General features: G+C 32.4%; 3 protein-coding genes and 1 long non-coding RNA gene across 6 annotated transcripts; 2 read left to right on the top strand and 2 right to left on the bottom strand.

Annotated features, from left to right (window-relative positions):
* Positions 1-707: 707 nt before the first annotated feature.
* ecd (ecdysoneless cell cycle regulator) lies at positions 708-3,465 on the top strand. The gene is made up of 5 exons (XM_033343325.2): positions 708-1,207; positions 1,304-1,797; positions 1,872-2,370; positions 2,445-2,643; positions 2,719-3,465. Exons 1-5 carry the CDS (start codon positions 952-954, stop codon positions 3,137-3,139), a joined length of 1,869 nt encoding a protein of 622 aa, XP_033199216.1. The 5' UTR covers positions 708-951; the 3' UTR covers positions 3,140-3,465.
* Positions 3,385-6,750, bottom strand: LOC117161639 (tether containing UBX domain for GLUT4). Of its 2 annotated transcripts, XM_076619835.1 has the most exons (9): positions 6,432-6,748; positions 6,199-6,310; positions 6,064-6,119; positions 5,737-5,986; positions 4,994-5,096; positions 4,677-4,897; positions 4,241-4,598; positions 3,776-3,941; positions 3,385-3,692 (listed from the first exon to the last, which is right to left on the bottom strand). In XM_076619835.1, the coding sequence occupies exons 2-9, from the start codon at positions 6,283-6,285 to the stop codon at positions 3,554-3,556; spliced, it is 1,380 nt and encodes a 459-aa protein (XP_076475950.1). In that variant the 5' UTR covers positions 6,286-6,310; positions 6,432-6,748; the 3' UTR covers positions 3,385-3,553. The 2 variants fall into 2 exon arrangements, with proteins under 2 accessions (XP_076475950.1, XP_033199221.1); XM_033343330.2 differs by having other exon boundaries at positions 4,677-5,096; positions 6,432-6,750.
* Positions 6,751-8,992: 2,242 nt separating this feature from the next.
* Positions 8,993-13,285, bottom strand: LOC143302910 (uncharacterized). Its single transcript, XR_013058778.1, has 3 exons — positions 13,082-13,285; positions 9,226-10,532; positions 8,993-9,119 (listed from the first exon to the last, which is right to left on the bottom strand). It is a non-coding gene; the product is annotated as an uncharacterized LOC143302910 (long non-coding RNA).
* Positions 9,062-17,045, top strand: LOC117161643 (uncharacterized). Of its 2 annotated transcripts, none has more exons than XM_033343340.2 (4): positions 9,062-9,165; positions 10,720-10,857; positions 14,184-14,360; positions 15,770-17,045. In XM_033343340.2, exon 4 carries the CDS (start codon positions 15,785-15,787, stop codon positions 16,907-16,909), a length of 1,125 nt encoding a protein of 374 aa, XP_033199231.1. In that variant the 5' UTR covers positions 9,062-9,165; positions 10,720-10,857; positions 14,184-14,360; positions 15,770-15,784; the 3' UTR covers positions 16,910-17,045. The 2 variants fall into 2 exon arrangements, with proteins under 2 accessions (XP_033199231.1, XP_076476088.1); XM_076619973.1 differs by having other exon boundaries at positions 14,184-14,494; positions 15,770-17,044.
* Positions 17,046-24,133: the final 7,088 nt, after the last annotated feature.

Raw genomic sequence — 24,133 nt, forward strand, 5'->3', positions numbered from 1 at the left:
ACCAGTAGGAGTTGATTGATTTGTTAAATTTTTTGACTATTTTTGGGAGGATATGTAGACAATGATTACAGATCTGTAAAAGGTGATTAGAATGATTCTGATCCTCTGATATATGATCCTTACGAATATGTTTTTATTTTAGAAATTGCATATTTATCTATAGAATTATATGTTTCATTAATAATCTTTAGGGTAGAAATTTCAATAACAACACGGATGTGTTTATTGATTTCTTCTAGGTATGAGTCAATTTCGAGAACCGACAATTTATGATTGTTTAGTATTAAATATTGGAAATTTCATAAAAGATGTTCTCGATATAGTTATAAGCCACATTTACTAAAATAATAGTAAACTCTGGATTTAGTGAGCTTTGCGTCAGACTTATACTCTCTTATGAACTTATAATTCTGAAAATACATTTTTTGGCAATTTCTCAGAGTATTGAACCTGAGACGAATCATCTTCGAATATTTTCTTGAAATAAGATTTAACAATTAACCTAACACATAACAGATCCGCCTTAGACATTAGGGTAAAATAGACGTTTAAACTTACATACATACATACATCATACATATCTATATATATATATATGTATATATACGTATATATGTATTTATAAGAAGTGTTCTAAGACGGGGCACTTGCGAGAAGCTCTTGCATGAAGTCATACCGATGGTCCTCTGGTGGACAAGTAGGAAGTAAAGTACAAAATGAAACACCGATCAATAAATGGCGACAGTGTGCATGCCTGATTAGACAAGAACTGAAGGAGCTTCTATGCAGCGTACTGTTTCTATTCTTATATCGCATTTACTTACTTCATAACATATGACTCGTGTACTTTATCTTTATATGTATCTTTATGAATAAAATCGTTGAAACCAACTTTATACAATTATACTAACAACGAGTTCACGCGGTAACGTAACAGATGAAACCATAACCATGGCTTATACAAAAATACCTAAAGTTAAAGAAGATGATGTGCTTGAATGTTTCCTTTATCCAAAAATTTGTTATACAAAACCTTCAATAACTATAACAGAGGAAATTCTCTTACAAGAAATTACAAAGTTCAATGAAGTAATTGCACCGTATATTGAAGGTTATATTTGGCATAATGATAATTTAATTTTTCATCCTAGAACAAAAGAAGCATTATTACTGGAAAAGCTTATTGAAAATTCTACAACTGTAGGAGGTAAAACGTTTTAATAACTCATTTAAAATATATGATTATTATAATAAATGTTCATGATTATAATAAATGTATATCGTTCATTTTTCATTCTTGCAGAATGTAATATATTGCCTCACATTTATATACGCTTACGTTTTGATGAAGATATAAGTGATGAATGGTTTGTGGTCTTTCTGATATTTAAACTTACCCAGGCTTTTAATGGATTAATTGCTAAAGTTATAGATTCTGACGGTGAATTTCTTTTAATTGAAGCTGCAAATGTTTTGCCCCCATGGGCTAATCCTGAAACATGTGAAAACCATGTATTTGTATATAATGGTGAATTGCACATTATTCGCGAAAAACATAAAACATGGTTGGATTTGTTAAATAATCTTTGGGAGAAGCCATATTTTTACAGAGCTTCGGAGAAAGTACAAGATGTCTTAAAAAGACGAATTAATATTTATCCTAGTGAGATTGAAAAAAGACATCACAAGGCTCGAGTCTTTTTACCTGAGAAAGCAGTTTCAATACTTCGACAAGAACCAAGACTGATTGCATTAATTATTCGAACAATTTGCCACTCTGATCCACTTGAAAGAAAAGTAAAAGTTTAATATTATATAAACTTGTGTACAACTATAATTTGGTTTATTTCATAAATTTTTATGTATTGTAGGTTTGTCGTGCTATGAAATATTTTCCTCCTGAACAACGTATTATGGTTAATGTAAAAATGACTAAATGTTTGTATGCAATGGCAAATCATTGTCGATATACTGGAGACCCAAGGACAGGCTGGAATATACCCCCAATAACTTATTCAAAGTATAATGCACACATACTTGGAATTAAAATAGCATGTGGTTTAGAAATGTTAATTGCTCGTGCAAATGAAGAACTTAGAAGAAGAGAAAAAAGATCAGTTAATAATTCTGAGAAATTAAAAGCAAATGAAGATGTTTTAAATACATATTTAAGCCGTTTAGAAGTTAATGGCTATTTTAAAAATCTTTTAAAAGGTAGCGAAGAATATGAAAAACTCTTGAATGCAGCAAAAGATTATTACTTCAAATACTTTAATCTATATAATTCTATTACCGACATTAATAAAAGTGATGCTGAAAAGGTTTTAGAAGCATGGGAAAACATACAGTCCAATGATGTTGAATTACATGGTAATTTTTTGAAATTAATATTTCATTTATTACTCAGTATTTAATTATTACTTCATATTATACTTAATACATAGCACAAGATGAAGCTGCATTAAGTCCTGCAGATAGTGATAGTTGGTTAAATGTAGATCCAATACAGTTAGAAACATTTTTGAACGAAAAGTGGGGAAATACTAAAAGCAAGAAACATAAACAAGAATCATTAAGTCTTAAAGAAAAAGTACAGATGTTCTTAAATCAAAATAGTGATATTGATGGTGTACAATTTTTAGAGTATGTTACACTTGTTAAAATTTTAATAATATTACAAAGTGTGTATGTGTAATCTATATATTTCTTTGTTTTCAGAGATCTTTCAACAGAAGTTGATGGAATGTATGATCCAGAGGACAATGGAAAAGTTGAATTCGATGCAGACATATTTGATAGTACATTACGAGGAATATTAGATTTAGCTGTTCCAGGAAATGAAGGAGAATTTGAAGGAAGTTCAGAGGGATCCTTGGGTGAAGATGATGAAGATAAAAGAAATGAAATGGACAAATATATGCGATTGTTAAATTCAGAAATACAGTCTCAAATAGAAAAAGATGAAGACTCTGAGACAAATAAAAGCTCTGATGTTATAGAAGATAATTTGTTAAAAAGTATTACAGAAGAAGCAGGTGGTTCAGGTCCAACTGGAAATATAATAGGTAGACCTGCTCGACAACTTCTGCACTTACAATTACAATCACCCACTACAGTACCTCCTGATTTACAAAGTTAATAATTTTATCTAAATATTAATATTTAGTTAAACATGTTAATGATTGTTAATAGATTGAAATTCCTGCTAGCCATTTTATGCAAAATATGTATTTATTATTTTGAAAGCAGATGAAATTTAAGATCAATAGCACGTTTATCGTTGACAACAAGAAAGTAACTTTATACATAGATGTAGTATTACAAACTCACAATTTTTTAAATATTTTTTCAACTGTTATAAAATATGTATATTTTATACATGACTTTTCGTTTTTTTTCAGTCTTTATTATACAAAAATATGTTTAATTACAATATTAAATGAAATACATGAATGTATATATCTATGTGTGTCATGTATGTACATATTAAAATATCATTATACTTTACTCTAAAATATTCCAAAGTCTGCCAGACTATAACAAAGGTCATTAATTATTTAAATGATGGATTTAACCACTTTGGAATTTTACTTCCTTTTTCAGTTACGGATTCATTATTTGTTGGTGTATTAAATGTCGATCTAGTATTTGTATCATTATTTATATTCTCATTTTTATTTAGCATTGATTTCCTAAAACAATAATATAGTATATTAAACAGTATTTATACACGAAGAATTATGACAAGGAGTCAGTACTTATAAACGTCACTTACCTAACATTAGCTACTTGCAGTTCAACTTTCTTAGGATCTGTAAACTTTTCCTTTACATCCAATTTAAGAGCTGATGACCCAGAATAATAAACGATAGCACAAGGAACTAAATTTTCATTAACTAAGCGAGAATTAGGGTTCAAATTACGTTTCGGTGGCGTAGTAACTATTCAATAAGAAAAATATGTATTACTAACTATAATAAACATATACTTTCGGGATGTATAATATGTTACATAATGTAAATCTATAATAAGATTATTGTACTTATAATAAGATGAATTTAAAAATTACTGTGAACTAAGTTCTTCTGAATTCATAAACAAAATTTTTTTGTAAAATATTACGTTAAGTCTAGGGCTTTTCTAAAAATTTTTTCTTTTTTAATTTTTATAAAACAAAAGATATATAAAAATATGTAATAAAAAGATAAATTTATATGCTTTTGAAATTGCTTTTACTTACAAATTATGAAGTCACTATTTGCATCAATCAAATAGCATTTTATAAAATCTTTGATTGCTTGAACAGTTTCCATTGGTTGAAATAAACCCTGCAGAACAAATTGATCTGGAAATTGTATACGGATAATTGTATAATGATATTTATTTAATTGATTTAATATTCGCTTTTCTTGATTGGATTGTCGTTGAATATTTGTTAGGAGAGGTGCTTCTTCTAATTCTTTTCTATAACGTTTAGCATCTCTTAATAATATTTTTGCATCATCAACTGTTAGATCATAAAAATCATCTGGTAATTCATCTCTAAAGTTTCGTTGAATTGTAGTTTGATCGAATACCAAAGCATTTCTTTCACCTAACTGCAATAAGAAAAGAGAGAGAGAGAGAGGTTGTATGTTTTACACAAGTACTTAAATTTTAGTATACATAAATCTTACGAATTCTATATTATTTAAATCATCTGTTTCATGTTTGTTGCATGGCTGCAATAAAATTTGGTTTCCAGTATAGTTATCTGTACTAGTGGATGGTATTATATTATTTTCATATTCTCTTTTCATTATTTTTCTCTCTTCGTTCTGAGAACATGTTTTTAATTCTCCTAGTTTCTGTGTTTGCTTTCCTGTAGAAGTCATACATTCTGATGTTTCATTAGTATCTGCAATTAATGAATATTCATTTCCAGAATCTCTTTTATGTATATTGAAGTTTTCAGCAATCTTAACTGTTTTTGATGTTGTCAAAGAAATATTACCTATGCTTTGAGGTCGTTTTTGTATTAATCGTAATACAGCTTTACCATTGACGAGTCCTAATGACTTCAGAGTAGTATTTTTTAAAGCTTCTACTCCAGAAATCTGTAAAAATCATAGCATAATATAAAACGGATTTTATACATCTTAAATTTTATCTCAATTTCATAATTGCATAGAACTTCTTAATAGACTCTGATATTCTACAATATTTTCTGTAATATTATTACACATTTAATATTATAGAGCATAAACAATAAAGTAAAATGCTATGGATTACATATTAAAAAATTTATATAAATGTACAATTTATTTAATTTTGTTTTCCATGATGTATACAAATAATGAATAAATCCACACAGGTTTTGATAAAATATATATTTAGTAGTAGATTAGATTTTTTATTAAGTAATAGAAAAAATGCTAATTTTATGTAGAACTCCCATTTTAAGCAACGAATTCGATAAATTCTAAATCTAAATCTGAGTCCTTACAGAACAACAAACTATTTCAGAAAAGTTGATATATGTACATGAATTGCTTATTTAAATAATTGTAAATACAATAACAAAGTTCACTAACATTAAAATCAATGTGCTTCTAAATATGTAAAGATCATTGTAACATAAAAATAAATTTAGATAAATAATATATTTATATATATGTAGAAACATTTCTAATTACTGTTTAACATAAAATTTATTATTAAAATAATAATATTAACAATAAAATAATATACTCATACCTCACGATGCATGTAAATTAAAATAATTTTTTCCAAATCTTCATTAAAATTTACATGCTTTAAAATTTCAGCTAATGTTACATTAGATGTAAATTCGCTCATTAATCTTTCCCCATTTTCTAACTGTATACCTATTGTGACATTGGAAACGGAACGTATTTTTGTACAAGGTACCATTTCTAATTGTGCATTATTTGCTAATCCGGTAAATCGTAATATAGCATTAGGGTCTAATACATGATTAAAATGTCTGTAAAAATGAAATACATTCAATTAGAGTATATATTTTTATAACATACAATGACTTCTTTTTATGATAATACCTACTTAAGGTCATAAGAATCTACATTGTATCCATGCTTTTGACACACCTGTTCCAGAATCTATGAGAAAAATATTTTACTTAACATTAACATAACAAAATATTTATCAAAATAATTTTTTAATATTTTTACTGCTTACTTGTAGTATTGTTGTATTTGGAGTTACTCCAACATTTTGTCGACGACCATTTGGCACAAGTACTATGACGTTTTTATTTGTAGCCATAATTGTTAATTGTTTGTGTTAACCGCTTTAATCATACATTTAGAATAAAAATTTAAAGTACAACATAAGGCATCAAAGCAGATCACATTACATGTAACGAACAACAGAATAAGACAGAAGAATTCAAATACTCTTTATATCTATACCTAAATATTTAATGTCAAAAAGAATGTTGAATGCTATAGATGTTCCTTAACGTTTTATATTTAAATACTAAAAATGGCAAGTTAAATGGTGTACAATACACTTGCATATCTTTTTATAAAAAAAGCCAAGCATCGAATATTTTGCTAAGTAAAAATATTTTATATAGAAACTTGCATAAATTATATAACATCTTATAGTTAGTTATTCATTTCTCTTTTAAAAATCTATGTATACAATTTTGCACAGTCTAACCCACGATCACGTTGTATAACCGTGATAAAGCCGAGCATAAACCTTTACTTTTGGCGAAGGAAGGGGGGGGGGATCACCTCCAGGAAGCGGGGAAGATGGTCATGTGGTAATTTGGGGTCGTATTAGTTATTGGTTCGAACATAAATGCGTAAAATTTTGAGAAATTCAAAATTCATATCTCACTTTAATTTGTTTGCAATTATAAATGGTTTATGAAATCTATGGGTATGAAAAATTTTATCGTAAAATGTTAATTTTTTCATTTCATTTTCATTCAATTCATTTTTTAGTAAATTGTCCAATTGTTAATATCTTCTGCATAGTAAGAATAGAATACATTATCAATAATTTTCATAACAAAATTTCTTCAAACGTTAAATAAAACTAGTTTATTGAATATAGTTCACATTCTTGCTGAATTATCGATACTTCCTTTGGCAATACGACAATCTTATTTTAATATATCTATGATATTGATAGAAATGATTATCGAGAGGATTTTGTTACAATACGTGATTTTTTAAATTTTTAAATAAATTGTGTCCAATAGAAGTATTCAGAACCTAAACAGTTAAGTAAGTAACGGAATTTTTGGCAGAACTTCGGTTTAGTGGACATAAAATTATTGCCGTTCTCTATTGGAATTTAATGATTTTCAATGCGTTAGATCTAAAAATGCAAGTTTTGGTTTTAGGAATCCAGCAGTTTAAATCTTATGCGTACGTAGTGATTTATGTTCTGTTTATGTTTATGTTCTCTCTTGTTGTCAAGAGATGGCGTTTGCAGGGGCTAGGTGACTCGATATTACCGGAGAAGAAATGAGTGTTCACGCCCATAGTTTTCAGTTTAACTAACAAAATGCTGAGTTTAACTAACATTGGCATATATAAGAACTTATAAAATTAAGGATCTGCCCTGTTTGGTGGGAGTTTAGCATATACGAGAGCCTACGTATTTAAGCTTAAAGTTAGGGATCTGCCCTATTTGGTTGCACATAGATAAGAACGTATTGAGTTCTACGCTACAAGAATCTATTTAATTGTACGGTTCTACGGAAAAGTTCATATCTACTTTTCTATTCGATATAGACAAGTGTGAGAATGACAAAATCGCACAATAATGAAACTAATTATAAGTTATCTAAGATAGAGAAATTAATTGCTTAATATATTTTTTTTAGAGAGAAAAAGGGAAGATTCCCTTTCAAACGATTATGGGTTAGTGGAATGATACAATAATTTTAATATTTTTTCATTTAGATCTAAAACTAATTCTTGGTAATTGGCATGTCAATTGTACTGACATGAATATTTTCTCACTGTCGCATGGAATTCATATTGTTTTTCCTCAGTACGCTGGTTTATGAGGTCATTTATTGTTGTAAAATATTATAAATACTTTTGTGATATTTCCTGATAGTAATCATATGAACAGAGAAGAATAAAAAAGACATATAGAAATTTTTAATTTAGAAATCCATTAGGTTTTAAAGCTTGGTATTTTTGGCCTACTGCATAGCTTACTTTAACGTGATAGCCATTTAAACGGTAAATTTTATTATTTATTTACACACATACTGTATTGAACATAACGGAATCTCGCTTTATTATCGATATATGATTGGATTTGTCAAATAACATTTTGAATAAAGATTATATACGTTGTTCAACCAATATTAGTTATACTTTTCTATCTTTATAAGACGATATCCAGTTACTCTCCTAGTATTAACAAAGATGAACAACGTATAAAACAAAAAGAATAATGCGGAATAAGTCGACGAATTTAATAAAAAATACCAAACTTTAACAATGCACAATTTTTAAATCAATGCAATGGATTCCTGGATTTCAAACCGTAATTCCCAGACGCAAAATCGTTACATCTTGCTTCCATTTATCAAATTCAGGAAACATTATATAATTGTTTGAAAAGATTCTTTGCATAATTGCACACTCGTGCAGTCGTCACTATTACGAAGGGATTAGGTTCCCCTAACGCATGGGTGATCGCCTGGGACTCCGTGTGGCGTTGACGAAGCGTGCTGGGCCCGCCGCGCCCCCCGTGGGTTTCGAGCTTGGGCGCTTGGCGGCTCAGCGCCTCGGGGCCGTCAAGCAGTCCAGTAGGGGAACCGGGCTGCCTGGCACGGCGGCTCCGGCGACGAGGCGCGGTGTGACAATGGTCACACACCGCTCCATCAGCGGTGATATTAGGCGCGCGGGGGAGGCGTTGCGACGCTCACAGCGGTTCCCGGGCCTCTCTCGATCGCAGCCGGGACGGTTATCATGGAGGTTTTAGTTTGTTGGAGTCCGACACTACTACGCCGCTTTCTCCAGAAGCGGCCTGGCGTCCGTGCGGATTTCCTCCACGTAAAATATAAAAAAAAAATTTCTGCTGACGCACTGAGAAGCTCAACGGACCGCCGCGATTGAGTGCTGTAACATAATTCAGTGTCAGATATCGTTGAGACAATGTATCTAGGTACTAATTTAAAAGTGAAACTTTTTATTTTTGACTTTTTAAAATTATATTTTTACTTACATATTTGTGAGACCTGTAAGTGGGTTCCGCATATAAGAGGTCATACCAAACAGCTCCCTTGTTTTCTCGGAATTTATTTAACTGCAAAAGTTTAGTTCAATTATATGATAAATTCCCTCATTTTGAATTAATAACAGGTCTTTGCAATCAGCATTCTGTGGAACATAATCATTTCAAAGTTCGTGGGAGGGAGGGCGAGGGAAGTTCCATCCTATGTATTTAGGTGAAATTGTAGAAGCGTACACTTGTGAAAAAGTATCCTGACTGGTTTAATCAAGAAAATCCATGCTACGAACTTGCCGTAACATAATAATTGTATTAAGATCGAAAACAAGTTTGCAATTGCTACAAAAAGTAAAAAATTACAAGTTATTAAAAACTTATAAATGTTTGGAAAACTTATAAATGTTTGAATGTTGATGTTAATAGTAGTGTTTTTTATATTTTATGTAACTGTTTTTCAATTGAAAGTTATTATATTTTTAATTTCTTTTCTATTACGAGATCATAACTTTTAAACAAAATTGCAGAAATATTTCCGATATTGTTACTATTATTTGTCACTAAGTGATACATATAATACTTCAGTTATTCGTCTCGATAGTCACAGCACATCATATTTCACAGCTTGATGAGTTATATAAATAAAGTAAGATTACAGTAATTATTATTTAAGATTACGTATTGTATTTTCGCAAAGATATATTCAAATGAAATTTTTGTTCAGTCATCGGATATTTTCTACTTCCTCGTTCGTATTGAGTCATGTTTCTCATGCGTTTTATAATTGTCAATTAAGACATTTTTTTATTATATCTCTTGTGCTATTTAAAAACAAGTACTATTTTTTCTAGATGGGGATAATATTGATTGCCTTTTCATTGATGCCTTTTGTTAGCTAATATATTTATTAAGGTTCATAAGCGTTAAGGAATTGAAACAAAATCCGACTTGTGCTCGAATCGCACGGATTGTGGTCTCGAGTGCGTAACAACGTAGCCGCTGTTAATCATTGCGATTGTTAGGCGATCCTTCCTTCGATCTTCTTTTGTTTTTTCTCTTTCTTTTCCTTCTTCTCTTTCGAGTCGTCGAGCAAGCAACACGCGCTTATCGTCTTTGTCCCTCGCTAATTATAATCGTTTTACCGCTACACCGCCTCCCAGATTCAGCTATTATAGCTTCCGTGCTTATCGCGATTATTATTATGTCCGGAGCGTTTGATAGAGTGTCAAAAATTGTTAATAAAGAAACTTTCCTTGTCTTTTTCTCGTCAGGATAGTTCCAGCTATCCAACTTAATTGTCTCGTCTGTAACAATAAGTAATAATTGTTGAAATTATAATGAACACAAATTCATTTCAATTAGGAAAATTGAATGTTAAATTTATGTTTCACCTCGCTTCTACCTCTACAATAAATACATTTAGCTAAATAATCAATAAAAAATACACATTAAATATAACGCGTCATTAAAATTTTTATTATTATTTTTCAGATTATCGTATACATATGTTAGTGGCAATTTTCGAGAAGATATAATGACAGGTAGCCGCCGCAATTTAGCCTCACCATAAATTATGACTGAACTGAGAGCTCTGTATGAACCTCAGCAGGCTGCTAGAGTGAATATTTGGTAAGTTAATAGCCGACGGCTCAAAGTCGCCGAGTTATGAGATATCGATCATGTGGCTGTTTAGAGGATGCGTGAGATAGCTTACCCATGACAAACGACCCGACTTTGCATTGCTAAAGGATAGAGACATTATTCGAAAATAGGCTAGCCACGGAACAGGAAAGGCAGTGATGTCCTTTGATAAGCGAACTGTGAAAGACTGCACGACACTTACCCTAGTACCTTGGCGAATTATAGATCTCGTGTATTCTAAAAATATGACTATCTTTATAACATCAAACACGGGATTAGTGAGCCTAACGTGCAAACTTGCGATACTCGTGACAGTACACTAATGCTTCAGATTGTGTGCTGTGATTTAATTCATTCCGTGGATTCATTTATCGTGTACTTGTGTTAAACAAATCGAAATGGAAAATTACGTATCCAAGTCGAGGATCTGGTGTGTCGTATCCTGGATTGCATTGGGAATGGCGCAGCAGCAGAGTACTCGAGGGCTGTATTAACCATCGCGGCTTTGTCACCTGTGGTTGCGTTGCCAGAATTCAACGAGGAGGATATTGGCGATATCTCGAATACGTGATGCGATTCGATCCAGAAATTAACGGGAAGCGTACCGCATCAATGCTTGGAATGCGCACGTACCCATGTGCTTTCAGGCTCCGCAAAAAGTGATATCGCGGGTGGCAAGACCGTCTTTGTACTTGGGAGAAATTTCGGGAGGACCTTTGCACGATAAAAGAAAACAGTCGGAAAAGAAGTTGCACCATCGAATGATGCATGCACTGCAGTGTACTAATGATACTGCGAGGAGCTACGTTAATTGTATCCGTATGAAACCCGAATATTTGAAGCAGACCAAAGTCACCTTTACAGAAGCGAAAATAACAGAATTAGTGATAATTAAAAATATTAAGCGCGAGGTATAAGTTGACGGCAGAGCTCTTAATCAGAATCGTCGAATTGAAGAAAGTTAGTATGCAGAACGAAGACAATTGCCAGACGGAAAAGGCACGACTGCAAGAAGAATGGAAGCAATGTTACATATGCGATGACGGCGCATACAATGAGCCATGCTCGAAAAGGCGACGCGATGATCGAGGTCGCAATCCACAGAAACCTAGCCCTCAAAGCTAACATTCGGCGCCTGCAACGAAAGGTGTTCCTACTTGCACTTATAGCTCTAAAATTGTTTGACGATATTTGGCCGGTTGGCGAAAACAGATGTTATCATATACATCTGTATGAGTGCGTTTGTATGTTCAAGCCTAAACCGTGCAAAACTGAGGTAGTGCAAAAACTGCTTAGGCACGAGTTCGCCGACCGACAGTAAGTAACAAAAACGCGAAAGCCCGCTGAAAATAGAATAAACAGATAAGTCGACGACATAAAAGGAATTTATGTCGATTCTTCCCCGATACTAGTTAGATTCTCCGAACAGAGATCGTATTTGTAACGTCTATGAATTCTTGTGCATGACCTACGGTCTCACTAACATACTGGCTGTATTTCAACGAGCGATCAACACCGCCTTAGGAAATCTAAAAAGTAAGATAGCTTTAGTATATTTAGACGATATACTAATCCCGCCAAAAACAATAGAGAAAAAATACGAGTATTTAAAGCAGGTTTTGCATGCACTCGATATAGTGGGGTTCTTACCAAATGTTAAAAAATATGTTTTTTTTAAAAACTAAATCGAATATTTGGGAAGGGGGATATCGACTGAGAGTATTAGACCTGGAACAGGGAAAGCGCCGTCCTCTGCAACGTGAAACAGATACGACAATTCATGGGCTTTGCAAGCTATTTTTGCAAGTTTATATCTAAATTCGCTATAAGCAGTAACTCCGTCTACTCAAATATTCCATGTCGCGATTGTCGATATGCTGTTATGGATTTTAATGAGTAGGCAGCTATAATATTTAAATCTATGATTTTTCTTATAAAACGTTGTGCAGAATGGTTTACGTCTTTAAATGTCATAATCTTCTTCTTTAGATATCTAAGTCAAGCTGCTGCCATGTATCGTTCGATTTGACGATCCCTATGCACCCCGCACCTTAGGCTGACCTACTTTCGCTCATGTAAGGCGTGCAGGAATATTTTGGTTGATTTTTAATTGTCAATAACTACTAAAAAACACAGCCGAAAACGCAAATTTTGTATTCCTTATTGTTACCCCATTTCGGCTTCAAGAATAACCCCTTAAGTTTGTGTATACCTGTAGCGGAACACCTTGTATATAATCGACGGTTGGGCTTAGCTTTGAGATATTCACAAAAGACTACCAATGCCACTATAGTGTACTTCTTCCCATAGTTGTGCGTCTGTGGCAACGTATGCGTCAATATTGGCTGCCTGCTCCCGGCCGCTTATCTTCCGTTTATAGACGAGGGTTGTGCGAACTGAAGGCTGCGTGCGCAAGTGCATATGCGAGGCTGTAAGAAATGTCCGTTATAATATATAACGAGATTTAGAGGATTAGAAGAGGATATAATCCAATGCATTGGGTTAGATTTTTCAATTCGGTTGCCGCGAGGCGGCTGGTTACGCTTGCATAAAATAATAGAAAATTAATTATAACTATAGGAGACGAGTAAATAATTGACATTATTTTACCAAAAGAATAATAATTCTTATCAGTTTATGTAAGCGTTGCCGATCGCCTGGCGGTGGCATGATTGAAAATATTAATTTGAACAATATAAACTTAATACATGATGATATTCATTTTTTATTGAATTATAACAGAGATCTCTTATAGCCGCGCATATGCACGTTGTGTACGAACCTTCATTTCTGATATCCAAGCTCGTCCCATCTTCGTTTGTATATATAAACGAATAATTTCGAACAAGTGATTTTATGTGGTCACTCGATTCTACATAGAATCCTTCGTACTAATAGTTCTTTGCAAATATCTCGGAAACTAAGGTTTATTATCGGTTATATGAAAAAATTATTCAAAATGTTACTTTCTATAACATATTTTAAAATCATCGAAATCGGAAAGAACGTAACATTTCTATAAGTTTACCATATAAATTTATATGTTTCATAAACTTCATTAATTGTAAGGATGAATATACAGTTTTTGAAAAGAATATTTAGATTGTAATTTTAATAAACAATCATAATTGTACTCTTTTGACTTTAGATTTACACAGGCGAAAAGAAGCAATATGCATAACTTCTGTTATTAGTTTCAAACAAAATTTGCAATTAATGCAATTCGAAAAGACACTATTTTTAATGAAAATATATAATAAACTTTGTAATGTTTATTATGTGATTTTAATTTAATCAATTCTTGAATTTTATAGTTACACTGTGTATATTTCGTAAAGGAAAAGAGGTCCTGTTAGGGATACACACGAAGGAGAGAGAGATTGTAAGAAGAATACCATAGGTCAATCCTACATTCTAAACGTGACGTTTTCACTTTCACATTACCAGTATTGTTGTGAACCAGAGGTACCAGCAATAGTAGCATTATATCAGTGAGTTTATAATTTTCGTAAAAAAGTATTTTTAATTTCATTTTGAAATTATGACAATGATCCAGTTTAACTGGATTTGGAAAATTATTATCCAGTATATGATGCTTATTCTGCACACTCAGCCTGAGATAGTTGTAAGTAATTAAATGTTAGGTTGTGTAACATAAGTTTTGTTAGATCTATAAAAGTTGAAGTTATTCTTTTTTACATACGTAAATACTTTATTTGGTGTTGTTTAAAAAATATTAATGAAACCGTAACTTTTTGTATTCAAATAAAGATATGTATTTAAATTGTTAAAATTAAATGAAATTAAACTAAGCTTGTGTATTCAATAAAGATTTTTTGAGATTCGTAAGAAACGACAAATATTTCGATGAATGAAATTGTTGAAATACATACACTAATTAATATGTTTCAAATGCATTAATGAAAATTATTTTAGTCTGACACAGTTGAATTGATTATGAACAATATTTTACAGTATTTAAATATTTGATACAATATTTAAACCAAAATGTTGATTCAAAATAATTGGTATAAATAGATTAATTAGTAATCTAATCTAATCTAATAATAATAAGTAAGTGTACAATAGAAAGACAATAAGGAAATATAACAATAATAAAATAAGATAAACCTCTTGATAAATAAAAGGATAGATAAAAGGATAGATATAATGATAATTTTTTCCCAAGATTCATGGTATTATGACGTATTAAAGATAAAGATATTAACAAGCATTAATATTAAGTCATTGAAAAATTGAATCTTATTTTAAACATATGTAGGTAAATCAATATAACTCGATATTTGAAATAAGATAAATAAAGATTAAGTGATTATAAGAATTATCATTTGATTTTATACATACGTAAATATGTATATGTATATATATGTATCAAATGTATGCCCGTGCGCGCACATACACATACACATACACACCTGGTCTATTATTTGTACATGTTATATATTGCTTTTAAAAATAAAATAGGTTATTAAGTTTTCATATACATACATATATGTATGTACTATGCTTATTGTTAATCACTACACTAAGGAGAAGAATTATATTTATAACATTAATTTGAAATAAAAATACCAATTACAGTAAATGGATACAAAACAATTTTCATTATCTTTAAAATAAGAATCTATTGAAATTCAATATAGGTACTTATAAAATCGTAAAAAATAAAATATTAAGATTTTTAATATGATTGTTTATATATACCTAATTTATTTGTAAAGTTTGGTTCATTATTAAGAAATAAATAAATTTTATAAAAAAATAAAACATATGATGAAAAAGAATAGTAGTTTTAAGCATTATAGTAATATTTGTTAAGTATTTCAGTAACAGATATTAATTAAAATTTGATGAAAAATCTGATTTTTATGTTTTTCAGAATACGGAGAGGTCTATGAAAACAATATTTTCATGTTTAAACCGAACTGCTGGTTTTTACGCAGATATTAATGCTGGTTGTAAGATATATCACACTTGTGATGAATATGGAAATAAATTCACTTATCATTGTCCTGAGGAAACTGCTTTTCGACAAGATGCTCTGATATGTGATCATGCTCATCTTGTGCAATGCCAAGGAAGTATTATTTCTAGTACAAAAGAATATATTAAAGAAGAAAAGGACAATAGTTCTGATACAAAACACTCAATACATAACGATCAATCCCTTTTTCATTCTTTTTACACAACACAACCAACAAACACAAGTAATAAAGAAAGACACGGATTTGTATTTAATTCAAGACAAATTTTTAAGAATTTTAATGAGGCAGAAACAACTGGAAGGGATATAATAAGCCCATTTTATCCATTAAGTTATATTAATTATACTACAAATATTCCTATTGATCATTCTATAAATACACAATCTATGCGTATAATTAGTCAATATAATGAAAATGGATTAAGACAAAATGAAAATTTTTCTACTCCCAGTCAAAGCTTCCATGAGAAGGATAAACTTAATGAAAAACTAATAAGAATGAATCAAAAAGGTTATTTATATCAAAAAGTAAGTGATGCTTTATACAATTTTCTAAAATTACCTTCAAATACATTTTCTGGAAGTAATCAAACTCAGGAGAATAATGTAAAAAACTATCAATCGACAAAGAATCCTATTGACTTTTTAAAATTATCATCTATAAATTATAGGAATTATCCATATTTAGAAACTTTGAAATCTATACAAAAGAATACAAAAATGATTTCTACTACAGTTCATAGTACAACAGCAAGTATGACACTATCTACTACAGAAATACCTGTGTATGCTTTAACATTGTCTTTAAAACCTTTAATACCAAGCGAACTAGAATATGATCCATATTATCCAAAATTCTCAACAACAACACAACCTTATTATACTTCTACGCAAAACCTAAAAGAATGGTCTACTCAAACAGTGCGGTCAACTACTCATCTTGAACTTCCAGCAGTTTTACCAGACTTAAATTCTTTGGATGACATTGTTGATCGCAGAAAGTTACTTTATATTCCTCGAATTAAATTAAATTAATGTAATTATTATTTTGACAAATCTCTGTAACTAGATATATGAATTTTGCAAAATTATTTATTTTGTTTAATTTCAAAATAAGTTAAAATAAGTTAATTATATAAAAATGTTAATAAAATCAAATAAAATAAATTATTTATATACCAAAAGTTGGTTTGTATTTGTTTATAAATATTTTCTTATAAGAACAATGCAATAAATGAAATAAGATAAGTATTTAATCAAATATTAAATTCTATATTATGTAGATTACTTGTCTAATTGTAAAACATTAAATTAAGGATGTTTTAAAAACATGCAACAAAATTATAAATGTATCAAAAAGATAATCCAATATTATAATATGTATGTTAGAATGTCATAAATTTTCCAATGTTATAAATGAATAAGATATCTAAAATGTCTTCATTAGATTTACAGGTACTGCTTAGTTGTTATTATTATAACTATATTTATTATAACTTACTTTTAACTATTAACTAACTTATAATTTTTGAGAAGCTGTACTAGTACAATATTTCTATTACAATTTACTTTTACATCATACAAGAAAGTACATTTTGCAAAACCACATGTCTGCAGATTGGTAACAGAGTTGACAGAATTTGACAATAAAATCATAGTCATCTGCCATCGCGTTTAGCGGGTGTTTTGCAGACAGAATTTATTTGATAGTTCGAGTTCGAGTTTACTTTTTCTCTTGGATTACGAACTTATTTTCAAAAAATGGTGTTTTCAGAGATTATCTGTTTCTATTTTGTCCAATGTAAAACATTCGCTGCATTAGCCATTTCCTGTTCACGAACTTTCTTTGCTGAAACTGTAGAAAGGCTGACTATTTTGCAACTTCGATAATTTTTGAATATATTATAGAAATTAATATTTTGGATAACTTCTTCCTATACACGAGGGTGAGCTCGCTTACTTTTCAAGATATTTGCTAAGAACTATCATTACCATTGCAGCAAATTCTGCTTGTAGTTGCATGACTGTAGTAACATATGCGTCAGTATTGATTGCCGGCCGCTTATCTTCTGTTTATAAACGAGATCGAGCGAGCTTAAAGACCTCGTGCGCAATGTGAATATGCGAGGATGCAAGAAATATCTATTATAACTTATAATTCAAGTGAGAGTGAATATCATCAATGTATTGGGTTAGATATCTCAATTCGGCTATCGCATGGCAGCTAGCAACGTTTGCATGAAACAGTAAAAAATTAATCGTAAAAATAGTAGGAGAATAAATAATTGATAATATTTTGTGGAAAGGATAATATTATTTTAAGCAAATGTTTCCGGTCACCTTGCGGCGGTCGGATTCAAAAAACTAACTAAAACGTAAACCTAATACATTGACAATAGTCATTTTTAGGTGAATTATAAGATATCTCTGGCAGCTTCGCATATACACATCGTCCACGAGAGCTCTAAACTCGCACAATCACATTTATAAACAGAAGATAAGCGGTCGACAGCTCGCTACCACTAATGAAGCATACGTACGTCGCCACAAACGCCATCTAGAAACAGAATTCACTGTAATGGTACCAGCAGCTTTTCGCGAACTTGTAAACTAAGCGAGACTAGTCCTTATTTGTATAGAAAAAAAGAAAATGTTATAGAAAAAGGTATTCAGAATGTTGAGTTTTACAATATATCCAAAAGTCATCGAAGTCGGAGTAGTTGACCTTTCAGCAGTTTCATTCTTTCTTTTCTCTATTTTTGTATTCATTTTTATTATTTTGTTTTTCGGTTCAAATTTATAGTATTATTGTTGCTTTTATGAAATACCTCTGTCTCTTATTCTACATTTTATTTAAGGACAAATTGTATCAGATTTCCTTCTCATGCTTTCTATTCCTATTATTATATCTATTTTAGCTATTTACATTATCATAAACTATCAATTGCCAATAACAGTTATAGAAATAACTAATTCTATAATTTCATACTTTTCATGTCCAGCTTTTCTCTTATTAAATAGCTTTTTAAGAATATATAATCATAAATGTACCGAAATATAAAAATGTATGTAGAACATGTATATATAGAACATGTATATATATAGATTTTCCTTAACTTATATATAAAATACAAAAACTATGAACTTTTATTTCTACAGATAACATTTATCACATTGGGTACTTATACCACTACTAATGATCTTCTTTCCTATTCACATTTCTTACTCTCTTTGTTAGAGCACTCACTCTTATCAAATTGCTTAATCATATATATCTATTATGTTTGGTTCAATATCATGTCTTATGTTGATTGTATTCGTATTATTTTTTGTATGCTATTATTTATTTGGTTTATTTATTTTCACTTATTCTCGCATCCTAATTTACGTACGTTTCTACATGAGTGCGTGTACATCTTTTTGATATTAATTTGCATATTTTTTTGTCTTATATATCTGTTGTATTTTTTCAAGTATCGTGTGTTGTACCTTGTTTTGCTATTCTTAGTTACTATTTTCTTTCCGATTATATGTTTCCCTTATATGTTTTCAGTGAGCCTGAATTTCCTGTTCCTTATTATAAATCATAGGTCTCTTCCTCTGCGGATCTTAGAGGTAGACTTATCTTTCCTTACTTTTATGTGATTGTTAAAGTTTATTCTATCCGTTTCCTTGAGTCAAGTTTCAGTAACTCGCAATATATCAATATTATTTATGTAGTTCTTAAATTCCGTTATTTTACTTTAGTAAATTAAATTCAATTAAATTAAATTCCGCTGTTTTATCGAATGAGTTCATTGGTTATGTTTGTAACTTGAGGTTATGTTTTGTTTCGTAATGGTAGGTTAGTGACATACCATATTGTTTGTGTTACGTCGGGCGACACTCTACCTAGACCAGGCTACATACCGCGGGCAAGATGGGAACCGGATGTCCGCTCATCCTTACTGCGTACCCTCAATAGTCTTAAGGAACCATCATAAATCTCAGGAATTTGCTAGCTAAGGTCCTTCAGACTGAACAAACATCTCTTTTTACTGAATCGTTTCTAAAGCTTATTGTTTACTACGGGAAGACACGGAAAAGTTAGTTTTTCTCACGTATGATACTTCACACTAGCAACTTTCCATCGAGGGCGGCTAAGACCCTTCCTAGTCCACCAACCTTCGTTTATCCAATCATGAGCAATGTCTACTGCCCTCACTTTCCTAACCAAAATTGTCATCAACAAATCCGATGGTCCCTTGCGTTAGACACGTCCATCACTAGCTTCCCTCCGACACAGCATCGTCACTTTACCTTACTTATTCTTCATCGTTAGAATAGTCAACATGTCATTATCGGGTTTCTATCCTTAAATCAATCACTTATTTAACTTATACATATGTATCAGTGTAATTATCTTCTTTACAAAGTTGTTGGAATAAACATTAATTTATACCTGTTAATTCAGTGTAACCTCAATTGAACCCCTATTATCATAACATAAATCAGGGGATCGATCAGTTCGTGGCGTCGATTATCTAATCGTAACGGGAATTTATGACTCCCATTGACGTGCTTTCTCGCGATTGCGTCTCTCCGCGAATGGTCGAAGAAACAGTTTGAATTGTTGCTTTTTATTAGTTAAATTAAATTAGTTGTCTTTGTACCTTAGGATGTCTGGTCTGTTTCTGCATTTTCTGTTTTCGTTAATTTATAATTCTTCTTCGATAAGTTCTACAACTTCTTCAACATTCTCATTTTTAGATGTTGATATATTATCCAAATCTTTCGTCTGGTTCTTTGTTTCCTCCTATTTGTTCTCGAAGTCCTTAAGTTCTGATTCGAATGCCAGGGTTTTTGAACGCTCTTTCAACTGTCTGATTTTATGTTTTTTTTTTATTCCTTTTATTTCTTCTTTTCTTTCCCTCGCCACTTTTGATTTAACTTTGTCCGTAATGAATATTTCAAATTCGTTGTTGTGTACGACATTCCAGCCCTCATCCAGGCTTGGTAGGAGGTATTTCTTCCCTGTTCCTTTCTTTTTTTAATATGCTTGTAGCGGCACAAGAGTTAGAATTTGATTCAAATCATGTTGTTGTGCTTCGGAGTATCAAGACCGTTAGGTCACAGGTATTGTAAGGAGTTATGAACTCCGAGCAAAACAATGCCGCCGCTACATGTAACCGTAAAACAAGACGAATTTGAATCTTTTGACCTTCTCCTGACGATTATGAATAAACGAACGTGATCGCAAACGATTCAGTATAAACTGTGACTAAACGACTGTATACATACCGTTTCGCAACAAGATCTGTTTTAAATACATTAACGATTACACATATTGGTAGTCTCATTATTCGATCTCCTACATGCTCCTTTATTCTGTTTTCCATCTTTTCTCCATTATGAGTTCTATTAATTTTTGTAACATCTCCTCGTCTATCTTGCCTCTGGAAGTCTCTTCTACTTGTTCTTCTCTCTTTTTTTTTATTTATTTATTAAAATTACAATCAACTCTCGCGTTGAGAATTTTCAGTAATTTTTCTGGCGTGGCGCAGTGACATGGCTGATTATTTATAATAAGTTAATACTTATTATAGATAAGTATAATTTATAAGTAAGTGTTATAAATAAGTGAATATTACTTGATTTAGATAACTAATTGAATCTAGCGTTTAGGTCTAGCGGATAGTGCCTCTTCAGCCTGTGAATCTGGTCCGTCGTATCAAGTAGACCAGTGATTAGGGGGTTTCGGTGTTTGTTGACTCTTTTGCTATATCTGTCGCTATATTTTGCTATTTCCTCTTTGACTGTGGGTAACTTGAGGTCGCGGTGTATTGTTTCATTGGTTACATACCAGGGTGCATCAATTAGGGATCTTAGCGTTTTCGATTGGAAGCGTTGGAGTATTTCAATGTTGGAGTTACTTGCTGTTGCTCATAGTTGGATTCCGTAGGTCCAGACAGGTTTTATTACGGTCTTGTGGAGGCTAATTTTGTTCTGTGTGCTTAGGATGGAGCGTTGGCCAGTGAGCCAATAGAGTTTCTTGAGTTTGTCCTTGAGTTGCTTTGTTTTGTCTATGATGTGGTTTTTCCACGTTAGCCTCCTGTCCAGGGTCATGCCCAGGCATTTGACTGAGTCCTTGCTAGGAATTATTGTGTTGTTAATGGTGACCTGGGGGCAAGTTTGTTTTCGGAGCGTGACGGTTACATGTGTGGATTTTTTTTCGTTGATTTTGAAGCCCCATTTATGAAACAACTTTTTCATGGAGTCGAGACATCGCTGGAGAGTGGATGAGGCAATTACCGGGTCTGCGTGGGTAGCTAATAGAGCTGTGTCGTCTGCAAATGTCGCTATTGTTATCTCGTTTGATATAGGTAAGTCGGCAGTGTAGATGGAGTACAGTAGGGGTCCGAGGACACTACCTTGGGGTATGCCGGATTCTATTGGGAATGTTGCGGAAGTGGCGTCTAGGCATTTAACCATGAATTGTCTATTGGTTAGGTAGGATTTTAGGATGGAGTAGTAGGGGTGAGGTAGGATCTTTTTAAGCTTGTAAAGTAGCCCTTCATGCCATACTTTGTCGAATGCCTGTTGGATGTCTAGGAAAACCGCTCAGCAATATTTTTTCTTTTCGAGGGTTTGGCTGATCGTATGGGTTATGCGATGGATTTGCTCTACTGTTGAATGTTGTTTCTGGGGTGTTGGGTATGGTAGAATTTGTAACCATTTATTTTCAAATAGCTTTTGTCGGTGAAGTGGGTTTCCGATACGAGCATTACGTCAATTTGCTGGTATTTTAGGAAGAGTTCTAGTTCAAATTTGTGTTGCGCTAGACCGTTGACGTTCCAAAGAGCTATGCGCCTTGGTTTTATTTTGCGTCGGGGCGTATTAATTTATCCACGATGAGTGTTAGTAGCGATAGCAAATTATTTATTTGCTTTGATTGTTTCTGTATTAGCTTTTCAAGCCTAGAGAAGTTGTCTGTGTTAGGTGAGTTGGGGACACTATTTTGGGAAAGATCCCTTTGACTATTCGGGTTATTTTGGATGCCTTGTACTGCTTGGGCATAGGAGGTTGAGGTGGTGATGAATTTGGTAGGACTGGGTGTTTGGTTGGTTGAGGGGATTGGGGTAGTCGTGAATTACGGTGGGTTGGGTGTTTGGTTGGTTACCTCTTTTGCTCTGAGTTTAGGGTACCTGTTTGTGTATAGGGTTTTATAGGCTGAGCAGCCTTTATAGTTGGCAGGATGGTCACCTTGACAGTGGATGTATTTCGCTGGGGTTTCCGGTGATTTAGCGCACTGGTCAGTGGAGTGAGTGCCTGCACATTTAACGCAGCGGAAGGTATGGTTGTAGTATTTCTGCGTGTGACCGTACCTTTGGCACCTTTTGCATTGCACTATTTCTTTTTTCACAAGCGGTGGTTCGAATTTTATTATTGCGTTCATTAGGCGACTGATATTGTAAATTTCCTTATTGTTAGGCTTTTGTTTTATGTCTATGAAAAATAAGGATAACGGGTCTCTCGAGACTCTATGCCTTATATTACTTACGTTGATGACTTCGTGGCCGAGTTTTGAGAGTTCGTATTTGAATTCGTCTATGTCTGCTGAGTGGTGGATGTTGCATAGAACCACTCGGAAAGGTCTTTCTTGCTTGAGTTGGTACGTGTGAAAGTTAGCGTTCAATGTCTTAAGCAGTTTGGTGATTTTTCTATATGCGTCGGGGGTTGTCGGCACAATTTTTACTTTGTTGTTGTTAATCTTCAGGTTGTAGTCGTCCTTGGAGATATCTCTCTCTAAGGACTTGATCATTGTTTGTATGTCGATGACGTCATCCACAAATATTGGTGGGGGAGGGGGGATTCTCTGTGATTGTTGGTTTGGCGGCGGGTCTGCGATTTCCATGGCGTCGTTAGTGGATTGCAGTACGGCTAACCTGTTGTGGGTGTTTATTTGTATCGTTGATTGTTCGTTCCGGGTGTCGATCGTGTCTGGTTTTGATGTTTCTATTTTCCGTTTCTTTGTAATATTAGCGTCGTTGGCGCGGAGAGTTCTGCTACAGTTCTGCCACGGAGGAGGTAGCATGGGGTAGTTGCGAGTCTGCTTCGGAGAGCCTGGTCGCGATTGCTGGGCCATCATCGAGCTAGTTAATTCAAAGTGAATAACTAGTCGTGAGGCTATGATGCTAGTATTCGGGTTGGGGTTAGGTGCGTGGGATTTTCTTCTCCCTAAAGGGTAGGAAACACTTGGCTGTGTTCACTTTCGACGAT

Source organism: Bombus vancouverensis, chromosome 7 (genome assembly GCF_051014615.1).
Source record: "Bombus vancouverensis nearcticus chromosome 7, iyBomVanc1_principal, whole genome shotgun sequence".
Taxonomy (NCBI): domain Eukaryota; kingdom Metazoa; phylum Arthropoda; class Insecta; order Hymenoptera; family Apidae; genus Bombus; species Bombus vancouverensis.

Bases quoted from the DNA above. Each gene is read 5' to 3' on its own strand.
- ecd (XM_033343325.2), top strand. From the start codon at position 952: ATGGCTTATACAAAAATACCTAAAGTTAAAGAAGATGATGTGCTTGAA. The intron at 1,208-1,303 runs GTAAAACGTTTT...TCATTCTTGCAG, and splicing joins AAATTCTACAACTGTAGGAG to AATGTAATATATTGCCTCAC. The intron at 1,798-1,871 runs GTAAAAGTTTAA...TATGTATTGTAG, and splicing joins CTGATCCACTTGAAAGAAAA to GTTTGTCGTGCTATGAAATA.
- LOC117161639 (XM_033343330.2), bottom strand. From the start codon at position 6,285: ATGGCTACAAATAAAAACGTCATAGTACTTGTGCCAAATGGTCGTCGA. The intron at 4,599-4,676 runs GTAAGATTTATG...TTCTTATTGCAG, and splicing joins ATTTAAATAATATAGAATTC to TTAGGTGAAAGAAATGCTTT. The intron at 3,693-3,775 runs GTAAGTGACGTT...TTATTGTTTTAG, and splicing joins CTGCAAGTAGCTAATGTTAG to GAAATCAATGCTAAATAAAA.
- LOC117161643 (XM_076619973.1), top strand. From the start codon at position 14,411: ATGACAATGATCCAGTTTAACTGGATTTGGAAAATTATTATCCAGTAT. The intron at 14,495-15,769 runs GTAAGTAATTAA...TATGTTTTTCAG, and splicing joins ACACTCAGCCTGAGATAGTT to AATACGGAGAGGTCTATGAA.